We start from the raw sequence: 18,410 nt of genomic DNA, 5'->3' as shown, positions 1-18,410 counted from the left end.
TGGGGACTCTCGCGGTTTTTTCCGATAATTTTCGGGGGTTTGGGGGCTTTTTTCGGGGGGTGTCTGGGGTCTTCCGGGATTTTTTTGGGGGGTCCTGGGGGGATTTGGGGGGTCCTGGGGGGGTCCCGGGGGCTTTGGGGGGTCCGGGGGGCGGCACCTGGGGGGGATTTTGGGATTTTTGGGGTTTTTTTGGGGGGCTTTTGGGGACTCTCGCGGTTTTTTCGGATAATTTTCGGGGGTTTTGGGGCTTTTTTGGGGGGTCTGGGGTCTTCCGGGATTTTTGGGGGGGTCCCGGGGGGGATTTGGGGACCCCGGGGGGGGGCACAGGGAAGGGGGGGCGGCACCTGAGGGGGTTTTTGGGGGGATTTTTGGGGTTTTTGGGGACTTCGGGGCTTTTTTTAAAGTAGATTTTGGGTTTATTTTCGGGGTTTATTTTCGGGGGGTTTGGGGCGTTTTTTTGGGGGGGTTTTGGGCTTTTTTTGGGGAGGGGTCTCAGGGCCTTTTTGGGGGGGTTTGGGGTTTTTTTGGGGGGGAATTTCGGGCTTTTTTTAGGCTTTTTTTGGACCTTTTTTGGGTGAATTTCGGCTTTTTTTGGGTCCGTTTCCCATTTTTGTTTTTTTTTTTGGGGGGGGGTGGGGGAGGGGCGGATTTTGGGGACCCTCCCCCCCCTTCCCCTCCCTTCCCCTCCCCCCTCCTGGGAACGTCCCGAGCGGGACGAGTCGGGACCCGCTCGGCACAACCGGTAATTAACGCTCATTAACGCTAATTAATGCCGGGGGAGGGGGAGGGGAGCGGGAAGGCCCCGCCCCTCCCCCCCCCCGGGGCCAACGCCCCCCGCTCCCCTCCCCCCACCCCAAACGGACCCCGGAATTCGGGGGGGTCCCTGGAATTTGGGGGTTTAATGGGAATTTTGGGAATTTTATGGGAATTTTGGGGTTTAATGGGAATTTTTGGGAATTTAATGGGAATTTTTGGGAATTTAATGGGAATTTTGGGGGGTTCCGTGGGAATTTTTGGGAATTCAACGGGAATTTTTGGGATTTATTGGGATTTTTGGGGCGTTTTCCTGGAATTTTTGGGGAATTTAATGGGAATTTTGGGATTCCCGTGGGAATTTTTGGGATTTATTGGGATTTTTGGGGCGTTTTCCTGGGAATTTTGGGGATTTAATAAAGATTTTGGCGATTTCCGTGAGGTTTTTTTTTTTGTGGGATTCCCGTGGGAATTTTGGGGGGGTTTTAAAGGGATTTTTGGGGGTTTAATGGGAATTTTCGGGAGGGGTTTCTGTGGGAATTTTGGGGTTTTAATGGGAATTTTGGGGATTTCATAAAGATTTTGGGGATTTCATAAAGATTTTTTGGGGTTTTAATGGGAATTTTGGGGAATTTCGTAAAGATTCTGGGAATTTCATAAAGATTTTGGGGATTTCATGGGAATTTTGGTGTTTTCATGTGAATTTGGGGATTTCATAAAGATTTTGGCGATTTCCATGAGTTTGGGGTTTTTTTTTTTTTTGGTGTTTCCGTGGGGAATTTTGGGGAATTTTGGGGAATTTTGGGGGAAGGGGAGAGGTGGGGGGGGGGACCCAAACCCGGCCGGGGGTCCCGGGAGGGTCCCGGAGGTACCGGGGGGGGGTCCCGGGAGGTTCGGGTGAGTCCCGGGAGGGTCCCGGGGGCACCGGGGGGGTCCCGGGAAAGAGTCCCGGGAAATACCGGGGGGTTCAGGTGGGTTCAGGTGAGCCCCGAGGGGTCCCGGTGGGTTCAGGGGGGTCCCGGGGGTACCGGGGAGGGGCCCCGGGGGTACCGGAGGGGTCCCGGTAGGTCCCGGTGGGTTCAGGTTGGTCCCGGGGGTACCTGGAGGGGTCCCGGTGGGTTCAGGTGAGTCCCGGGAAATACCGGGAGATCCCGAGGGGGCACCTGGAGGGGTTCCGGGGGGTCCCGGTGGGTTCAGGTGAGCCCCGAGGGGTCCCGGTGGGTTCCGGGGGTACCTGGAGGGTCCCGGCGGGTTCAGGTGAGTCCCGGGAAATACCGGAGGGGTGCACCGGGGGGTACCGGAGGGATCCCGGGAAAGAGTCCCGGGAAATACCGGAGGGGTCCCGGTGGGTCCCGGCGGGTTCAGGTGAGTCCCGGGAAATACCGGAGGGGTCCCGGTGAGTTCCAGGGCTACCTGGAGGGTCCCGGGGGGTTCAGGTGAGTCCCAGAGGGGTCCCGGGGATACCGGGGGGGTCCCGGGGATACCGGGGGGGTCCCGGGGGAATAGCGGGGGATCCCGGGAGGGGTCCCGGAGGATTCCCGGGGGACACCGGGAATGTCCCGGGAGGTTCAGGTGAGTCCCGGGCGGATACCGGAGGAGTCGCGGGGGATCCCGGGGGTTCCCAGGGGATACCGGGGGGTCCCGGGGGATACCGGGGGGTCCCGGGGGTTCCCAGGGATACCGGGGGGTCCCGGGGGGTACCGGAGGAGTCCCGGGAAATAGCGGGGGGTGTCCCGGGGAAGTCCCGGAGGGTTCAGGTGAGTCCCAGGGATCCCGAGGGGGTCCCGGGGGATACCGGGGGATACCGGAGGAGTTCCGGGGGATACCGGAGGGGGTCCCGGGGAGTTCCGGGGGGATACCGGGGGGGTCCCGGAGGGGTCGGGCGGGTGCCGGTGTCGTCCCCGCGGGCTCTCTCCGCCCAATTCCAGAGCGCTCGGTCACGCGGGGGAGGCGCGGGGGGGGCGCGGGGGGGGCCGCGCCCAAAGCCCGGGGCTACCGGGGGTGGGGGCGGGGCCGGGGGGCGGGACCGGGATGGGGAGGGGTCCCGGGAATGGGGAGGGGTCACACGGGGGGTCCCGGGAATGGGGGAGGGGTCCCGGGAATGGGGAGGGGTCACAGTGGGGGATCCCGGAATGGGGAGGGGTCACAGTGGGGGGTCCCGGGAATGGGGAGGGGTCCCGGAATGGGGAGGGGTCCCGGGATGGGGAGGGGTCCCGGAATGGGGAGGGGTCCCGGAATGGGGAGGGGTCAAACGGGGGGGTCCCGGGAATGGGGAGGGGTCCGGAATGGGGAGGGGTCCCGGAATGGGGAGGGGTCACACGGGGGGGTCCCGGGAATGGGGAGGGGTCCCGGAATGGGGAGGGGTCACACGGGGGGGTCCCGGAATGGGGAGGGGTCACAGTGGAAGGGTCCCGGGAATGGGGAGGGGTCCCGGGAATAGGGAGGGGTCCCGGAATGGGGAGGGGGTCCCGGAATGGGGAGGGGGTCCCGGAATGGGGAGGGGTCACAGTGGAGGGATCCGGGAATGGGGAGGGGTCCCGGGAATGGGGAGGGGGTCCCGGAATGGGGAGGGGTCACAGTGGGGGGATCCCGGGATGGGGGAGGGGGTCACACGGGACGGGTCCCGGAATGGGGAGGGGTCCCGGAATGGGGAGGGGTCCCGGGATGGGGAGGGGTCCCACGGGACAGGGGCGGATCCCAAAAAGGGGAGGGGTCTCACCGGGAATCCCACGGGGAACGAATCCCACGGGGGGAGGGAGGGGGGGGGCGGATCCCGCTGGGAAAAAAATCCCAAAATCCGGGAGGGGGGGGGGGGGGGAGGGGCGGTTCCCACGGTGGGGGGGGAGGGGGAGGGGACTCCTAAAAAGGGGGAGGGGTCCCACGGGAACCCTTTGGGGGTCCCGACACCCAAATTTTCCCCGCCCCGCCCCCCTCCCCCGTACCTGTAGCGCCGCTCCCTCCCAGCCCCGCCCCCCGCCCCGCCCGTCCCGTCCCGGTGCACGCCGGGAACTCCCCCGGATCTCCCCTCCCCCACCCCGGCCCCTCCCCCCCCCCCGGTTCCCCCCCTCCCCCTCCCCAGAGCCCCCCCCGGGCCGGGGTCGTTCCGGGGGTCTCTGTACCTTTAAATGCCCCGCGGGACCGGCCACGCCCACGCCCATTTAAGGGCACGGAGGGGGCGTGGCCTGCGCGGGTGGCCCCGCCCAGGATCGGACCGTACCAAGTGCGCGGCGGGACGGGGGGGGAGGGGGCGGGGCCAGGCGGGCACGAGGCGGCGGCGGCGACATGGACGGTGAGGGGGGGGGTGAGGGGACAGTGGGGGACATTTGGGGACATTTGGGGGGGTCTGGGGACATTTGGGGACATTGGGGAGGGGCTTTGGGGACATTTGTGGGGGTTTGAGGACATTGGGGGGGTTTTGGGGACATTTGGGGACATTTGTGGGGGTTTTGGGGACATTTGGGGACATTTGGGGGGGCTTTGGGGACATTTGGGGACATTGGGGAGGGGCTTTGGGGACATTTGTGGGGGTTTGGGGACATTGGGGGGGTTCTGGGGACACTGGGGGGTCTGGGGGACATTTGGGGACATTGGGGGGGGCTTTGGGGACATTTGGGGAGGTGTTGGGGACATTTGGGGTCCCGGGGGGGGCTGAGGGGACATTGAGGGGGACACGGAGGTGGCACCGGGGGTGACACCGGGGGTGACAGGAGGTGACACCGGGGGTGGCACCGGGGGTGACACCGCTCTGTCCCCAGTGTCCCCAGGCCCGGTGCGGTTCCGGTGTCCCCCGGAGTTCGAGGCGGTGACACCGGGGGTGACACCGGGGGGTGGCACCGGGGGGTGACAGGGATGACGGGGGGTGCCACCGGGGGTGACAGGAGGTGACACCGGGGGTGACACCGGGGGTGACACTGGTCTGGGTCTGTCCCCAGTGTCCCCAGGCCCGGTGCGGTTCCGGTGTCCCCCGGAGTTCGAGGCGGTGACACCGGGGGTGACACCGGGGGTGACACCGGGGGTGGCCCCGCTCGGGGGTCCCGGCTCGGAGCTGTGGCTGATCCGCGCCCCCAGAGATTTCTGTCCCCAGAGGTGACACCGGGGGGACAATGGGGGGGGGGGGGACACGGGGGGTGACAGCGACACCGGGGACAGGGGGACACGGGAGGGGACACCGGGGGACAATGGGGGGGGGACACGGGGGGTGACAGGGACACCGGGGGGGGACACCGGGACAGGGGGGGGACACGGGAGGGGACACCGGGGGGACAATGGGGGGGGGACACGGGGGGGACACGGGAGGGGACACCGGGACACGGGGGACACCGGGACACGGGGGGACAATGGGGGGAGGGGACACGGGAGGGGACACCGGGACACGGGGGGGACACGGGAGGGGACACCGGGGGACAATGGGGGGGGGGGACACGGGGGACAGGGGGACACCGGGACACGGGGGGACAATGGGGGGGACACCGGGGGACAATGGGGGGGGGGACACGGGGGACAGGGGGACACGGGGGGGGGACAATGGGGGGGACACCTGGGGACACGTTGGGGGGACATAGGGGGGTGACACGGGACAGGGGGGGATGGGACAGCGGGGACACCGGGGGTGACAATGGGGGGGTGACAGTGACAATGGGGGGGTGACAGTGACAATGGGGGGGTGACAGGGACATGAGGGGTGACACAGGGAGCGATGACGGAGGGGACACGGGGGGTGACAATGGGGACATGGGGGGGTGACAGTGACCATGGGGTGGGGGTGACCATGGGGGGGTGACAATGAGGAGGAGGTGACAATGGGGGGGTGACAGTGACCACGGGGTGACAGTGACCATGGGGTGACAATGACAGTGACAATGGGAGGGTGACAGTGACCATGGGGAGGTGACAATGACAGTGACAATGGGGGGGTGACAATGGGGGGGTGACAGTGACCACGGGGTGACAGTGACAGTGACAATGGGGGGGTGACAGTGACAATGCCAATAGTGGGGGGGTGATAATGGGGGGGTGACAATGAGGAGGAGGTGACAATGGGGGGTGACAGTGACCACGGGGTGACAGTGCCAATAGTGGGGGGGTGACAGTGGGGGGGTTGACAGTGACAATGGGGAGGTGACAGTGACCATGAGGTGACAATGACAGTGACAATGGGGAGGTGACAATGGGGATGGGGGTGACAATGCCAATAGTGGGGGGGTGACAATGGGGGGGTGACAATGACCACGGGGGTGACAATGAGGAGGAGGTGACAATGGGGAGGTGACAATGGGGGGTGACAGTGACCATGGGGTGACAATGACAGTGACAATGGAGGTGGGGGTGACAATGGGGGGGTGACAATGAGGAGGAGGTGACAATGGGGGGGTGACAGTGACCATGGGGTGACAATGGGGGGCTGACAATGACAGTGACAATGGGGGGGTGACAATGGGGGGGGTGACAGTGACCATGGGGTGACAATGCCAATACTTTGGGGCGGGGGGGTGATCCCGATGTTGTCACCCGGACCGAGGTGACAACGCCACCCCCTCCCCTCCCCCCTCCCCCTCCCCCTCCCCTCCCCCCCCCCAGCCTGGAGGGTCTCGCGCTGCCCCTGAGCGGCCTCGAGCGGCTCCGCGACAGCGGCGACAGCGGTGACGTCATCGGCGACATCACTGTCGGCGACATGAACGGCGACACCAATGGCGACAGCGCCACCTGGGCGCTGCGGGGGGTCCGGGCGGGCGGTGGGGGAGGGGCCGCTCCCCCCCTCCCCCCCCCCCTGCTGCTGCTGCGCCCCTCCCCCCTCGGGGACACCCTGGTGACACCCGCGGGGTCCCTGAGGCTCGCGCGCCGCTGGGGGGGGGGGGAGGGGACACCCGCGGGGGGGGGGAGGGGACACCCCCGGGGAGGGGGAGGGGAGGAGGAAGAGGAGGAAGAAGATGAAGAAAAAGGGGGGGGAGGGGGAGGGGGAGGGGGGGGAGGGGCCGCAGCTGGGGCATTAAAATGGATTTTATTGGGGAAAAAAAATGGGAATTTGGGGTTTATTGGGGGGGATTTTGGGGGGGGTTGGGCGGTTTTGGGCGGTTTTGGGGTATTTTGATGTATTTTGATGTATTTTGGATCAATTTTGGGGTATTTTGAGGTGATTTCGGGTTATTTCGAGGCGATTTTGGGGTGATTTTGGGCAGTTTTGGGGCTCCTCAGGCGCTCTTGAGGAAGGCCTGGTGCAGAAAACGCTGAAAAACGGGGAGATTTTGGGGTATTTTGATGTATTTTGATATATTTTGATACATTTTGATATATTTTGATATATTTTGACGTATTTCAGGGTATTTCGAGGTGATTTTGGGGTGATTTTGGGCACTTTTGAGGTGATTTCGGGGTATTTTGGGGTGATTTTGGGCAGTTTTGGGGTGATTTTGGGCAGTTTTGGGGTATTTTGAGGTGATTTTGGGCACTTTTGGGATATTTTGAGGTGATTTCGGGGTATTTTGAGGTGATTTCGGGGTATTTTGAGGTGATTTTGGGCGGTTTTGGGGCTCCTCAGGCGCTCTTGAGGAAGGGCTGGTGCAGAAAACGCTGAAAAACGGGGAGATTTTGGGGTATTTTGATGTATTTTGATACATTTTGATATATTTTGATATATTTTGATATATTTTGACGTATTTCAGGGTATTTCGAGGTGATTTTGGGGTATTTTGGGCAGTTTTGGGGTGTTTTGAGGTGATTTTGGGGTATTTTGAGGTGATTTTGGGGTGATTTTGGGCACTTTTGGGATATTTTGAGGTGATTTCGGGGTATTTTGGGGTGATTCTGGGCAGTTTTGGGGTATTTTGGGGTGTTTTGAGGTGATTTTGGGGTATTTTGAGGCGATTTTGGGGTGATTTTGGGCACTTTCGGGGCTCCTCAGGCGCTCTTGAGGAAGGGCTGGTGCAGGACGTCGAAAAGGCGCCGGGCCTGGTGGGGGGGGGGAGGGGACACCGAGGTGACAAAGGCCACCAAGGTGTCCCCAGTGATGTCCCCAATGTCCCTGTGATGTCCTCAATGTCCCCAAGGTCCCAGTGATGTTCCCAATGTCCCCAATGTCCCCATGGTGTCCCCAATGATGTCCCCAGTGATGTCCCCAAGGTCCCCAGTGATGTCCCCAGTGTCCCCAGTGTCCCCCATGTCCCCAAGGTCCCAGTGATGTCCCCAGTGTCCCCAGTGTCCCCATGGTGTCCCCAGTGTCCCCAAGGTCCCCATGATGTCCCCAATGTCCCCAATGTCCCCAGTGATGTCCCCAATGTCCCCAATGTCCCCATGGTGTCCCCAATGTCCCCAAGGTCCCTCTGTCCCTCACCTTTTGGGGTCCCACGCCGGGGCACAGGGACAGATCCTGGGGGGACGCGGCCGCCACGGCTGCCAGAGACTGAGGGGACAGTGGGGACAATTGGGGACAGTGAGGGGACAATGGGGACAATTGGGGACATTTGGGGACAATTGGGGACAATGGGGACAGTGAGGGGACAGTGGGGGACAATGGGGGGACAATTGGGGACAGCAGGGGACACGACAGTGGGTGAGAAATGGGGGTGACAAAAGGGGTGACAAATGGGGACAAAGGAAGGGACAGTTTGGGGTCACTTTGGGGACACTTTGGGGACACTTTGGGGACACTTTGGGGACATTTGGGGACATTTGGGGACATTTGGGGACAGTTGGGGACATTTGGGGACAGTTGGGGACACTTTGGGGACAGTTGGGGACAGTTTGGGGACATTTGGGGACATTTGGGGACAGCTGTGCTCACCCCGAAGGTGCCCAGCAGGGCCAGGGCGTCGCTCCTGTTGACGGATCTGACGCTGGTGAGGCAATCGGAGACCTGGGGACAGCAGGGGACACTTGGGGACACCTGGGGACACCTGAGACACACCTGGGGACACTTGGGGACACCTGGGGACACCTGGGGACACCTGGGAACAGCTGGGGACAGCAGGGGACACTTGGGGACACCTGGGGACACCTGGGGACACCTGGGGACACCTGGGGACAGTTGGGGACACCTGGGGACACCTGGGGACACACCTGAGACACACCTGGGGACACCTGGGGACAGCAGGGGACACCTGGGGACACCTGGGGACAGCTGGGGACACCTGGGGACACCTGGGGACACCTGGGGACAGCTGGGGACAGCAGGGGACACCTGGGGACACCTGGGGACAGCAGGGGACACTTGGGGACACCTGGGGACACACCTGGGGACACACCTGGGGACAGCTGGGGACACCTGGGGACACCTGGGGACACCTGGGGACAGCAGGGGACACTTGGGGACACTTGGGGACACCTGGGGACACCTGGGGACACACCTGAGACACACCTGGGGACAGCAGGGGACACTTGGGGACACCTGGGGACAGCTGGGGACACACCTGGGGACACCTGGGGACACCTGGGGACACACCTGGGGACACACCTGGGGACACCTGGGGACAGCAGGGGACAGCAGGGGACACCTGGGGACACACCTGGGGACACCTGGGGACAGCAGGGGACACTTGGGGACACACCTGGGGACACCTGGGGACATCAGAGGTGAGCTTGGGGACACCTGGGGACACCTGGGACACTTTTGGGGACATTTGGGGACATTTGGGGGGCCTGACCTGGGACAGGAAGAGCTCCCGGAAGAGCTCGGGGACACTTTGGGTACAATTATGGACATTTTGGGATATTTGGGTACATTTGTGGATATTTAGGGATATTTTAGGATATTCTGGGGATATTTTAGGATATTTTGGGGACATTTGGGGACATTTGGGGACATTTGGGGACATTTGAGGCCTGACCCGGGACAGGAAGTCGGGCTCCACGCGCTCCCAGAGGAGCTCGGGGACACTTTTGGGTACAATTATGGACATTTTGGGACATTAATGGATATTCAGGGATATTTTAGGACATTTTGGGGACATTTGGGGACATTTTGGGGACATTTTGGGGACATTTGGGGACATTTGGGGCCTGACCCGGGACAGGAAGTCGGGCTCCACGCGCTCCCGGAGGAGCTGGGGGACACTTTGGGTACAATTATGGACATTTTGGGTACATTAATGGACATTAATGGATATTTATGGATATTTAGGGATATTTTAGGACATTTTGGGGACATTTTGGGGACATTTGGGGACATTTGGGGACATTTGAGGCCTGACCCGGGACAGGAAGTCGGGCTCCACGCGCTCCCGGAGGAGCTCAGGGACACTTTGGGTACAATTATGGACATTTTGGGACATTAATGGATATTTATGGATATTTAGGGATATTTTAGGATATTTTGGGGATATTTTGGGGACATTTTGGGGACACTTGGGGACATTAATGGATATTTTAGGATATTTTAGGATATTTTGGGGACATTTTGGGGACATTTGGGGACATTTGGGGCCTGACCCGGGACAGGAAGTCGGGCTCCACGCGCTCCCGGAGGAGCTCAGGGACACTTTGGGTACAATTATGGACATTTTGGGTACATTAATGGATATTTATGGATATTTAGGGACATTTCTGGATATTTAGGGATATTTTAGGACATTTTGGGGACATTTGGGGACATTTGGGGACATTTGGGGCCTGACCCGGGACAGGAAGTCGGGCTCCACGCGCTCCCGGAGGAGCTTGGGGACACTTTGGGTACAATTATGGACATTTTGGGGACATTTAGGGACATTAATGGATATTTTAGGATATTTTAGGATATTTTGGGGACATCTGGGGACATTTGGGGACATTTGGGGCCTGACCCGGGACAGGAAGTCGGGCTCCACGCGCTCCCGGAGGAGCTCAGGGACACTTTTGGTACAATTATGGACATTTTGGGTACATTAATGGATATTTAGGGACATTTAGGGATATTTTGGGGACATTTAGGGACATTTTGGGGACATTTGGGGACATTTGGGGCCTGACCCGGGACAGGAAGTCGGGCTCCACGCGCTCCCGGAGGAGGTCGGGGACACTTTGGGTACAATTATGGACATTTTGGGTACATTAATGGACATTTATGGGTATTTAGGGATATTTTGGGGATATTTAGGGATATTTTGGGGACATTTGGGGACATTTTGGGGACATTTGGGGACATTTGGGGACATTTGGGGCCTGACCCGGGACAGGAAGTCGGGCTCCACGCGCTCCCGGAGGAGGTCGGGCGGTTTCTGCTCGTAGCACTTGAAGGTCTCCAGGTAGCGACCGCTCTCCTCCGCACTGGGGACAATGGGGGACATTTGGGGACATCTGGGGACATTTGGGGACAATTGGGGACATTTCGGGACATTTGGGGACATTTGGGGACAATTGGGGACATTTGGGGACATTTTGGGGACAATTGGGGACAACTGGGGACATTTTGGGGACATTTGGGGACATTTGGGGACAATTTGGGGACAATTTGGGGACATTTAGAGGACATTTGGGGGACATTTGAGGACATTTGGGGACGTTTGGGGACACTTGGGGACAATTGGGGACATCTGGGGACATTTGGGGGACATTTTTGGGCCATTTTGGGACAGATTTTGGGGCAGTTTTTGGGCCATTTTTGGGCAGTTTCAGGACAGATTTTGGGTCAGTTTTGGGACAGATTTTGGGGCAGTTTCAGGGCAGATTTTGGGGCAGACTTTGGGACAGATTTTGGGCCATTTTTGGGCAGTTTCAGGGCAGATTTTGGGGCAGATTTTGGGCCATTTTTGGGCCATTTTGGGACAGTTTTTTGGGCAGATTTTGGGGCAGATTTTGGGGCATTTTGGCCATTTTTGGGTCAGTTTTGGGACAGATTTTGGGGCAGTTTCAGGGCAGATTTTGGGGCAGATTTTGGGGCAGTTTTTGGGGCCATTTTTGGGCAGTTTTGGGGCAGTTTTTGGGACAGATTTTGGGGCCATTTTGGGACAGATTTTGGGCCATTTTTGGGCAGTTTTGGGGCAGTTTTGGGGCAGATTTTTGGCCATTTTGGGGCAGTTTTGGGACAGATTTTGGGGCAGTTTTGGGGCAGATTTTGGGGCATTTTTGGCCATTTTTGGGTCAGTTTCGGCACCTCCAGGCCAGCAGCAAGGTGCAGTCGCTGAGGAGACAAATCCGGGCCAGGTCCTGCAGAGCCTGGAGGGGATCCCGCTGCCAACAGGTGAGAAACAGGGACAGGTGAGACAGGTGAGACAGGGACAGGTGAGAACAGGTGAGAAAGGACAGGTGAGGGGACAGGTGAGAGGGGACAGGTGAGAACAGGTGAGGGACAGGTGAGGGGACAGAGGGGACAGGGACAGGTGAGACAGGGACAGGTGAGGGGACAGAGGGGACAGGTGAGGGGACAGGGACAGGTGAGAGGATCCCGCTGCCAACAGGTGAGACAGGGACAGGTGAGAACAGGGACAGGTGAGGGACAGGTGAGAACAGGTGAGGGGACAGGTGAGGGGACAGAGGGGACAGGTGAGAGGGGACAGGTGAGAGGGGACAGGTGAGGGGATCCCGCTGCCAACAGGTGAGAAAGGACAGGTGAGAACAGGTGAGGGGACAGGGACAGGTGAGGGGACAGAGGGGACAGGTGAGACCAGGGACAGGTGAGGGGACAGGTGAGAGGGGACAGGTGAGAACAGGTGAGGGGACAGGGACAGGTGAGGGGACAGAGGGGACAGGTGAGGGACAGGGACAGGTGAGGGGATCCCACTGCCAACAGGTGAGAAAGGACAGGTGAGAACAGGTGAGAGGGGACAGGTGAGAGGGGACAGGTGAGACAGGGACAGGTGAGAACAGGGACAGGTGAGACAGGGACAGGTGAGATTGGACAGGGACAGACGGACACGGTGACAATGCCAGGGTGACAGAGGTGACAATGACAGAGGTGACAATGCCAGGGTGACAGAGGTGACAGAGGTGACAAAGGTGACAGTGCCAGCTCACCACGTCCACCTGCAGCAGCAGCACCTGGATGGGGACAGGTGAGGGACAGGTGGGACAGGGACAGGTGAGAGGGGACAGGGACAGACGGACACGGTGACAATGCCAGGGTGACAGGTGACAATGACAGAGGTGACAATGACAGAGGTGACAGAGGTGACAGAGGTGACAGAGGTGACAGAGGTGACAATGACAGAGGTGACAGAGGTGACAGAGGTGACAGTGCCAGCTCACCACGTCCACCTGCAGCAGCAGCACCTGGAGGCTGAAGCTCCTCCCCAGAGCCCGGAGCCGCTCGTGGATGTACTCGGGGTGCAGCTGATGGTACCTGAGACTGGGACAGGGACACACCTGGGACACCTGGGGACACCTGGGGACACCTGGGACACCTGAGACTGGGACAGGGACACACCTGGGACACCTGGGGACACACCTGGGGACACACCTGGGGACACCTGGGGACACCTGAGACTGGGACAGGGACACACCTGGGACACCTGGGGACACCTGGGGACACACCTGGGGACACCTGGGGACACCTGAGACTGGGACAGGGACACACCTGGGACACCTGGGGACACCTGGGGACACCTGGGGACACCTGAGACTGGGACAGGAACACACCTGGGGACACCTGGGGACAGCTGGGGACACCTGGGACACACCTGGGGACACCTGGGACACCTGAGACTGGGACAGGAACACACCTGGGACACCTGGGGACACCTGGGGACACCTGGGGACACACCTGGACACACCTGGGGACACCTGGGGACACCTGAGACTGGGACAGGGACACACCTGGGGACACCTGGGGACACCTGGGGACACCTGGGACACCTGGGACACCTGGAACACGGTCTAGAACCCAGTCTAGAACCAGATCTAGAACCCAGCCTAGAACACTCTAGAACCCGATCTAGAACCGCTCTAGAACCCAGTCTAGAACGTTCTAGAGCGATCTAGAACCTCTAGAACCCGATCTAGAACGTTCTGGAACCCAGTCTAGAACCTCTAGAACCTGGTCTAGAACCCAGTCTAGAACCGAGTCTGGAACCCACCTGGAACACCCCTGGGGGTACCTGGGGACACCTGGACACCCCTGGGGACACCTGAACACACCTGAGGGTACCTGGGGGGACACCTGGACACACCTGGACACCCCTGGACACCCCTGGGGACACCTGGACACACCTGAGGGTACCGGGGGGGACACCTGGACACCCCTGGACACACCTGCGAACACCTGGGGACACACCTGGACACACTTGGACACACCTGGACACCCCTGGACACCCCTGGGGACACCCCTGGACACACCTGGGGACACACCTGGGGACACCTGAGACTGGGACAGGGACACACCTGGGGACACCTGAACACCCCTGGACACCCCTGGACACACCTGAACACCCCTGGACACCCCTGGACACCCCTGGACACCCCTGAACACACCTGGGGACACACCTGAACACCCCTGGACACACCTGAACACCCCTGGACACACCTGGACACCCCTGGACACCCCCGGCCCCGCCCGTGCTCACCTGAGGAAGAGCGCGCAGCTGCTCTGGCCCAGGACGTAATCGGGGACGACGTCGCCGAACTCCCACGGAACGTTCCGGATGAACCTGAGCACCGGATTCCCGCGCTGGGGGGAGGGGAGGGGAGGGGGGGGGCCATGTCGTGACAGGAGCCAGGGAACGTCAGAAACCCCCCCAATATCGCGACATGAGCCCCAAACCTCGCGATATCGGGATCAGAACCCCCCCATGTCGTGACAGGAGCCAGGGAACGTCAGAAACCCCCCCAATATCGCGACAGGAGCCCCAAACCTCGCGATATCGAGCACCAGAATCTCCCCCCCCCTCCCATGTCACGAGATGGCCCCGCCCACTGCGATATCAGGATCAGAACCCCCCCTCCCATATCGCGACATGGCCCCGCCCACTGCGATATCGGCACCAGAACCTCCCCCCCCTCCCATATCGCGACATGGCCCCGCCCACTGCGATATCGGGATCAGAACCCCCCCTCCCATATCGCGACATGGCCCCGCCCACCTGCCGCGGGCTGACGATGATGCTGCTGCTCCTGGTGCCCGGTTTGAGCACGGGCAGGGCCGGGACCTCCCGGTTCTGGTCCCGGTCCCGGTTCTGGTCCCGGTTCTGATCCCGGTCCCAGTTCTGATCCCGGTTCTGATCCCGGTCCCGGTTCTGGTTCTGATCCCGGTTCTGGTCCCCGGGGCTCGGGAGGGGTCCCGGAGGTCCCGAGGGGGCGGCTCCGGTGGGTTCGGGATCCCGGTCCCGGTTCTGATCCCGGTTCTGTTCCCGGTCCCGGTTCTGATCCCGGTTCTGTTCCCGGTCCCGGTCCCGTTCCCGGTTCTGTTCCCGCTCCCCTCGGTTCCGCTCCGCTCCCGGCTGGGCCCTCCCGGTGCTGCCCGAGCCCCGCACCACGAACTCAGCGTAAGAACCGGCACCGGGCGGAACCGGCACCGGTACCGGTACCGGGGGGGCCGCGGCGCCGGCTCGGAACAGCGACGGGACCTGGCGGGACCGGGGGAGGGGCGGGGGAACGGATCCGGTCACCTCCCCCCGCCCCGGGGTCACCCCCGGTTCCTCCCGGTGTCCCCGGGATGTCCCCGGTCCCTTCCCGGTCACCCCCATCCCGGTTCCGGTCCCTTCCCGGTGTCCCCGGGATGTCCCCGCTCACCCCCGGGAACACCCCCGGTTCCTCCCGGTGTCCCCGGGATGTCCCCGGTCCCTCCCCGGTCACCCCCATCCCGGTTCCGGTCCCTTCCCGGTGTCCCCGGGATGTCCCCGCTCACCCCCGGTGTCACCCCCGGTCCCTCCTCGGTGTCTCCGGTCAGCCCCGGGATGTCCCCGGTCCCTCCCGGTCCCTTCCCGGTCACCCCGGGGTCCCCTCACCCATTCCCGGTGTCCCCGGTCTCTCCCCGGTCCCTCCCCGGTGTCACCCGTGAGGTTTCCGGTCCCTTCCCGGTGGCCCCCGGTCCGTCCCCGGTCACCCCGGGGTCTCCTCACCCATTCCCGGTGTCACCTGGGATGTCCCCGGTCCCTCCCGGTCCCTCCCCGGTGTCCCCTCGCCCGTTCCCGGTGTCCCCCGTGATGTCCCCGGTATCACCCGCGATGTCCCCGCTCACCCCCGGTCCCTCCCGGTCCCTTCCCGGTGTCCCCGGTCCCTCCCCGGTCTCTCCCCGGTGTCACCCGTGAGGTTCCCGGTCCCTTCCTGGTGGCCCCCGGTTCCTCCCGGTGTCCCCGGGGTCCCCTCACCCATTCCCGGTGTCCCCGGGATGTCCCCGGTCCCTCCCGGTCCCTCCCCGGTGTCCCCCGGTGTCCCCCGGTCCCTCCCGGTCCCTCCCCGGTGTCACCCGCGATGTCCCCGCTCACTCCCGGTCCCCCCCGGTCCCTCCCGGTGTCCCCCCCCCCCCCGCCGGTACCGGGGGCTCCTCGGGCCCCTCCTGCCGGAGCGTGAAACGGCGCCGCTTCCCCGCCGGTGCCGGTGCCGGTTCCGGTTCCGCTGCCGGTTCCGGGTCAGCGGCGGAGCCGGGATTTGGGTCCGGGTCCGGGTCCATGGCGGGGTTCGGCGGTCCCGGGGCCGGTTCGGGGGTCCCGGGTTCGGTTTTGGGGGTCCCGGGTTCGGTTTTGGGGGTCCCGGGTTCGGTTTTGGGGTCCCGGGTTCGGTTTTGGGGGTCCCGGGTTCGGTTTTGGGGGTCCCGGGTTCGGTTTTGGGGGTCCCGGGGCAGGTTCGGGGGTCCCGGGTTCAGTTTTGGGGGTCCCGGGTTCGGTTTTGGGGGTCCCGGGTTCGGTTTTGGGGGTCCCGGGTTCGGTTCGGGGGTCCCGGGTTCGGTTTTGGGGTCCCGGAACCGCCGCGCGCGCTCCGGCCCCGCGGAAGGGGCGTGGCCAATTCCCGCTGTCCCGATTGGCCCGCTGAGCTGTCAATCAAATCACGGCCCACGCCCCTTTAACCGTCAGTGGGGGAGGGGCGAGGCCTCCGCGCGCCGGGGGGCGGGGCCTCGGCTCGGAGACCACGCCCACCCCGGGGTGCCAATCACAGCACGGGGACCCCAAAAACCCCCCGGGATCCACCGGGACCCCCCGAGACCCACCGGGACCCTCCCGGGACCCACCGGGACCCCCCCGGGACCCACCGGGACCCCCCCGGTCAGGGGGGGACAGCGAGAGGGACACGGGGACACCGGGAGGGGGAAGAGGGTCCCGGTTCGGGGGTCCCGGTCCCGGTTCTGAGGTCCCGGTTCCGTTCCGGGGTTCCGGTCTCGGTTCCGTTCCGGGGTTCCAGTCCCGGTCCCGTTCTGGGATCCCGGTCCCGGTTCGGGGGTCCCGGTTCCGGTTCTGAGGTCCCGGTTCCGTTCCGGGGTTCTGGTCCCGGTCCCGGCTCGGGGGTCCCGGTTCCGGTTCTGAGGTCCCGGTTCCGTTCCGGGGTTCCAGTCCCGGTTCCGTTCCGGGGTTCCGGTCCCGGTTCCGTTCGAAGGTTCCAGTCCCGGTTCGGGGGTCCCGGTCCCGGTTCTGAGGTCCCGGTCCCGTTCCGGGGTTTCAGTCCCGGTTCCATTTGGGGGTTCGGGTCCCGGTTCCGTTCGAAGGTTCCAGTCCCGGTCCCGGTTCCGTTCCGGGCTCCCGGTCCCGGTTCCGTTCCGGGGTTTCAGTCCCGGTTCCGTTCCGGGGTCCCGGTCCCGGTTCCGTTCCGGGCTCCCGGTCCCGGTTCCGTTCCGGGGTCCCGGTCCCGGTTCCGTTCCGGGGTCCCGGTCCCGGTCCCGGTCTCGAATCCCGATCTCCCCAAGCCCCGCCCCCACCCCTCAAGCCCCGCCCCCTCCCGTTTGACCGACAGCTCCTCCCGCCAATGGGAGCGCCCGCTCCGGGTCACGTGACTGGGGACAGGCAGAGAGACCCCCCCGGGACCCCCCCAAAATTCCCGGGAACCCAAAATTGGGGGGAAAAAAAACCGGGAAAAAAACCCGAAAAGCGGGAAAATCCCCCCGAAAAAACGCGGGAAAAAAACTTGGGAAAACCCCCCCGGGAATTTGGGAAAACTCCCCTGAAAGTGGGAAAACCCCTCCCAAAAAATTGGGAAAATCCCGAATTGATGGGAAACACCCCCAAAAAATCGGGAAAATCCCAAATTAGCGGGAAACACCCCCAAAAAACCGGGAAAATCCCAAATTAGCGGGAAACACCCCCAAAAAATCGGGAAAATCCCGAATTGATGGGAAACACCCCCAAAAAATCGGGAAAATCCCGAATTGATGGGAAACACCCCCCAAAAATCGGGAAAATCCCGAATTGGTGGGAAACACCCCCAAAAAATCGGGAAAATCCCGAATTGGTGGGAAACACCCCCCAAAAAGTGGGAAAAGCCCTGAAAAAGTTGGGAAAACCGCCCCAAAAAAGTGATAAAAGTGGGAAAACAGCCCCAAAAAAATGGGAAAAGCCCCAAAAAATTTGGGAAAAACCCCCCAAAAATGGGAAACCCCCCTGGAAAAATCCCAGATTTTTAGGGGAAGCCCAAAGGGGGAGGGAACGGCGGGAGGGAAGCGAGAGACGGGAATTGGGGCTCGGATTTGGGGTGAAATCAGCTCTTTTATGGCTCCGTGGAGACTTTTCCTACCACAGCGGACGATGGGATGGATGGAGCACGACAGGGACGCGACAAAACCGGGAGAGGGGAGGGGGGACACCCCCAAAATCCCCCCCAAATCCCCCCAAATC

The 18,410-nt window shown here is 62.2% G+C and overlaps 2 protein-coding genes and 1 long non-coding RNA gene across 6 annotated transcripts; 2 read left to right on the top strand and 1 right to left on the bottom strand.

Annotated features, from left to right (window-relative positions):
- The first annotated feature begins 3,994 nt into the window (after positions 1-3,994).
- On the top strand, positions 3,995-6,955 carry POLR1G (RNA polymerase I subunit G). The gene is made up of 4 exons (XM_058859815.1): positions 3,995-4,042; positions 4,686-4,839; positions 6,331-6,582; positions 6,946-6,955. Exons 1-4 carry the CDS (start codon positions 4,036-4,038, stop codon positions 6,953-6,955), a joined length of 423 nt encoding a protein of 140 aa, XP_058715798.1. The 5' UTR covers positions 3,995-4,035.
- On the top strand, positions 4,407-4,681 carry LOC131590121 (uncharacterized). Its single transcript, XR_009279980.1, has 3 exons — positions 4,407-4,453; positions 4,509-4,567; positions 4,635-4,681. It is a non-coding gene; the product is annotated as an uncharacterized LOC131590121 (long non-coding RNA).
- Positions 6,956-7,551: 596 nt separating the features above from the next.
- Positions 7,552-16,339, bottom strand: ERCC1 (ERCC excision repair 1, endonuclease non-catalytic subunit). 4 transcript variants are annotated; one of them, XM_058860004.1, is made up of 11 exons: positions 16,127-16,337; positions 14,985-15,215; positions 14,733-14,810; positions 14,217-14,320; positions 12,904-13,003; positions 12,673-12,696; positions 11,813-11,889; positions 10,887-10,986; positions 8,531-8,602; positions 8,081-8,149; positions 7,552-7,698 (listed from the first exon to the last, which is right to left on the bottom strand). In XM_058860004.1, the coding sequence occupies exons 1-11, from the start codon at positions 16,259-16,261 to the stop codon at positions 7,648-7,650; spliced, it is 1,041 nt and encodes a 346-aa protein (XP_058715987.1). In that variant the 5' UTR covers positions 16,262-16,337; the 3' UTR covers positions 7,552-7,647. The 4 variants fall into 4 exon arrangements, with proteins under 4 accessions (XP_058715987.1, XP_058715989.1, XP_058715988.1 ...); XM_058860006.1 differs by lacking the exon at positions 8,531-8,602 and having other exon boundaries at positions 16,127-16,339; XM_058860005.1 differs by lacking the exon at positions 12,673-12,696 and having other exon boundaries at positions 16,127-16,335.
- Between the last annotated feature and the right edge of the window lie 2,071 nt (positions 16,340-18,410).

This window comes from Poecile atricapillus, chromosome 31, assembly GCF_030490865.1.
Source record: "Poecile atricapillus isolate bPoeAtr1 chromosome 31, bPoeAtr1.hap1, whole genome shotgun sequence".
Classification (NCBI taxonomy): domain Eukaryota; kingdom Metazoa; phylum Chordata; class Aves; order Passeriformes; family Paridae; genus Poecile; species Poecile atricapillus.
The sequence above is the reverse complement of the archived record's forward strand: the minus strand, read 5'-3'. Positions and strand labels throughout refer to the sequence as shown.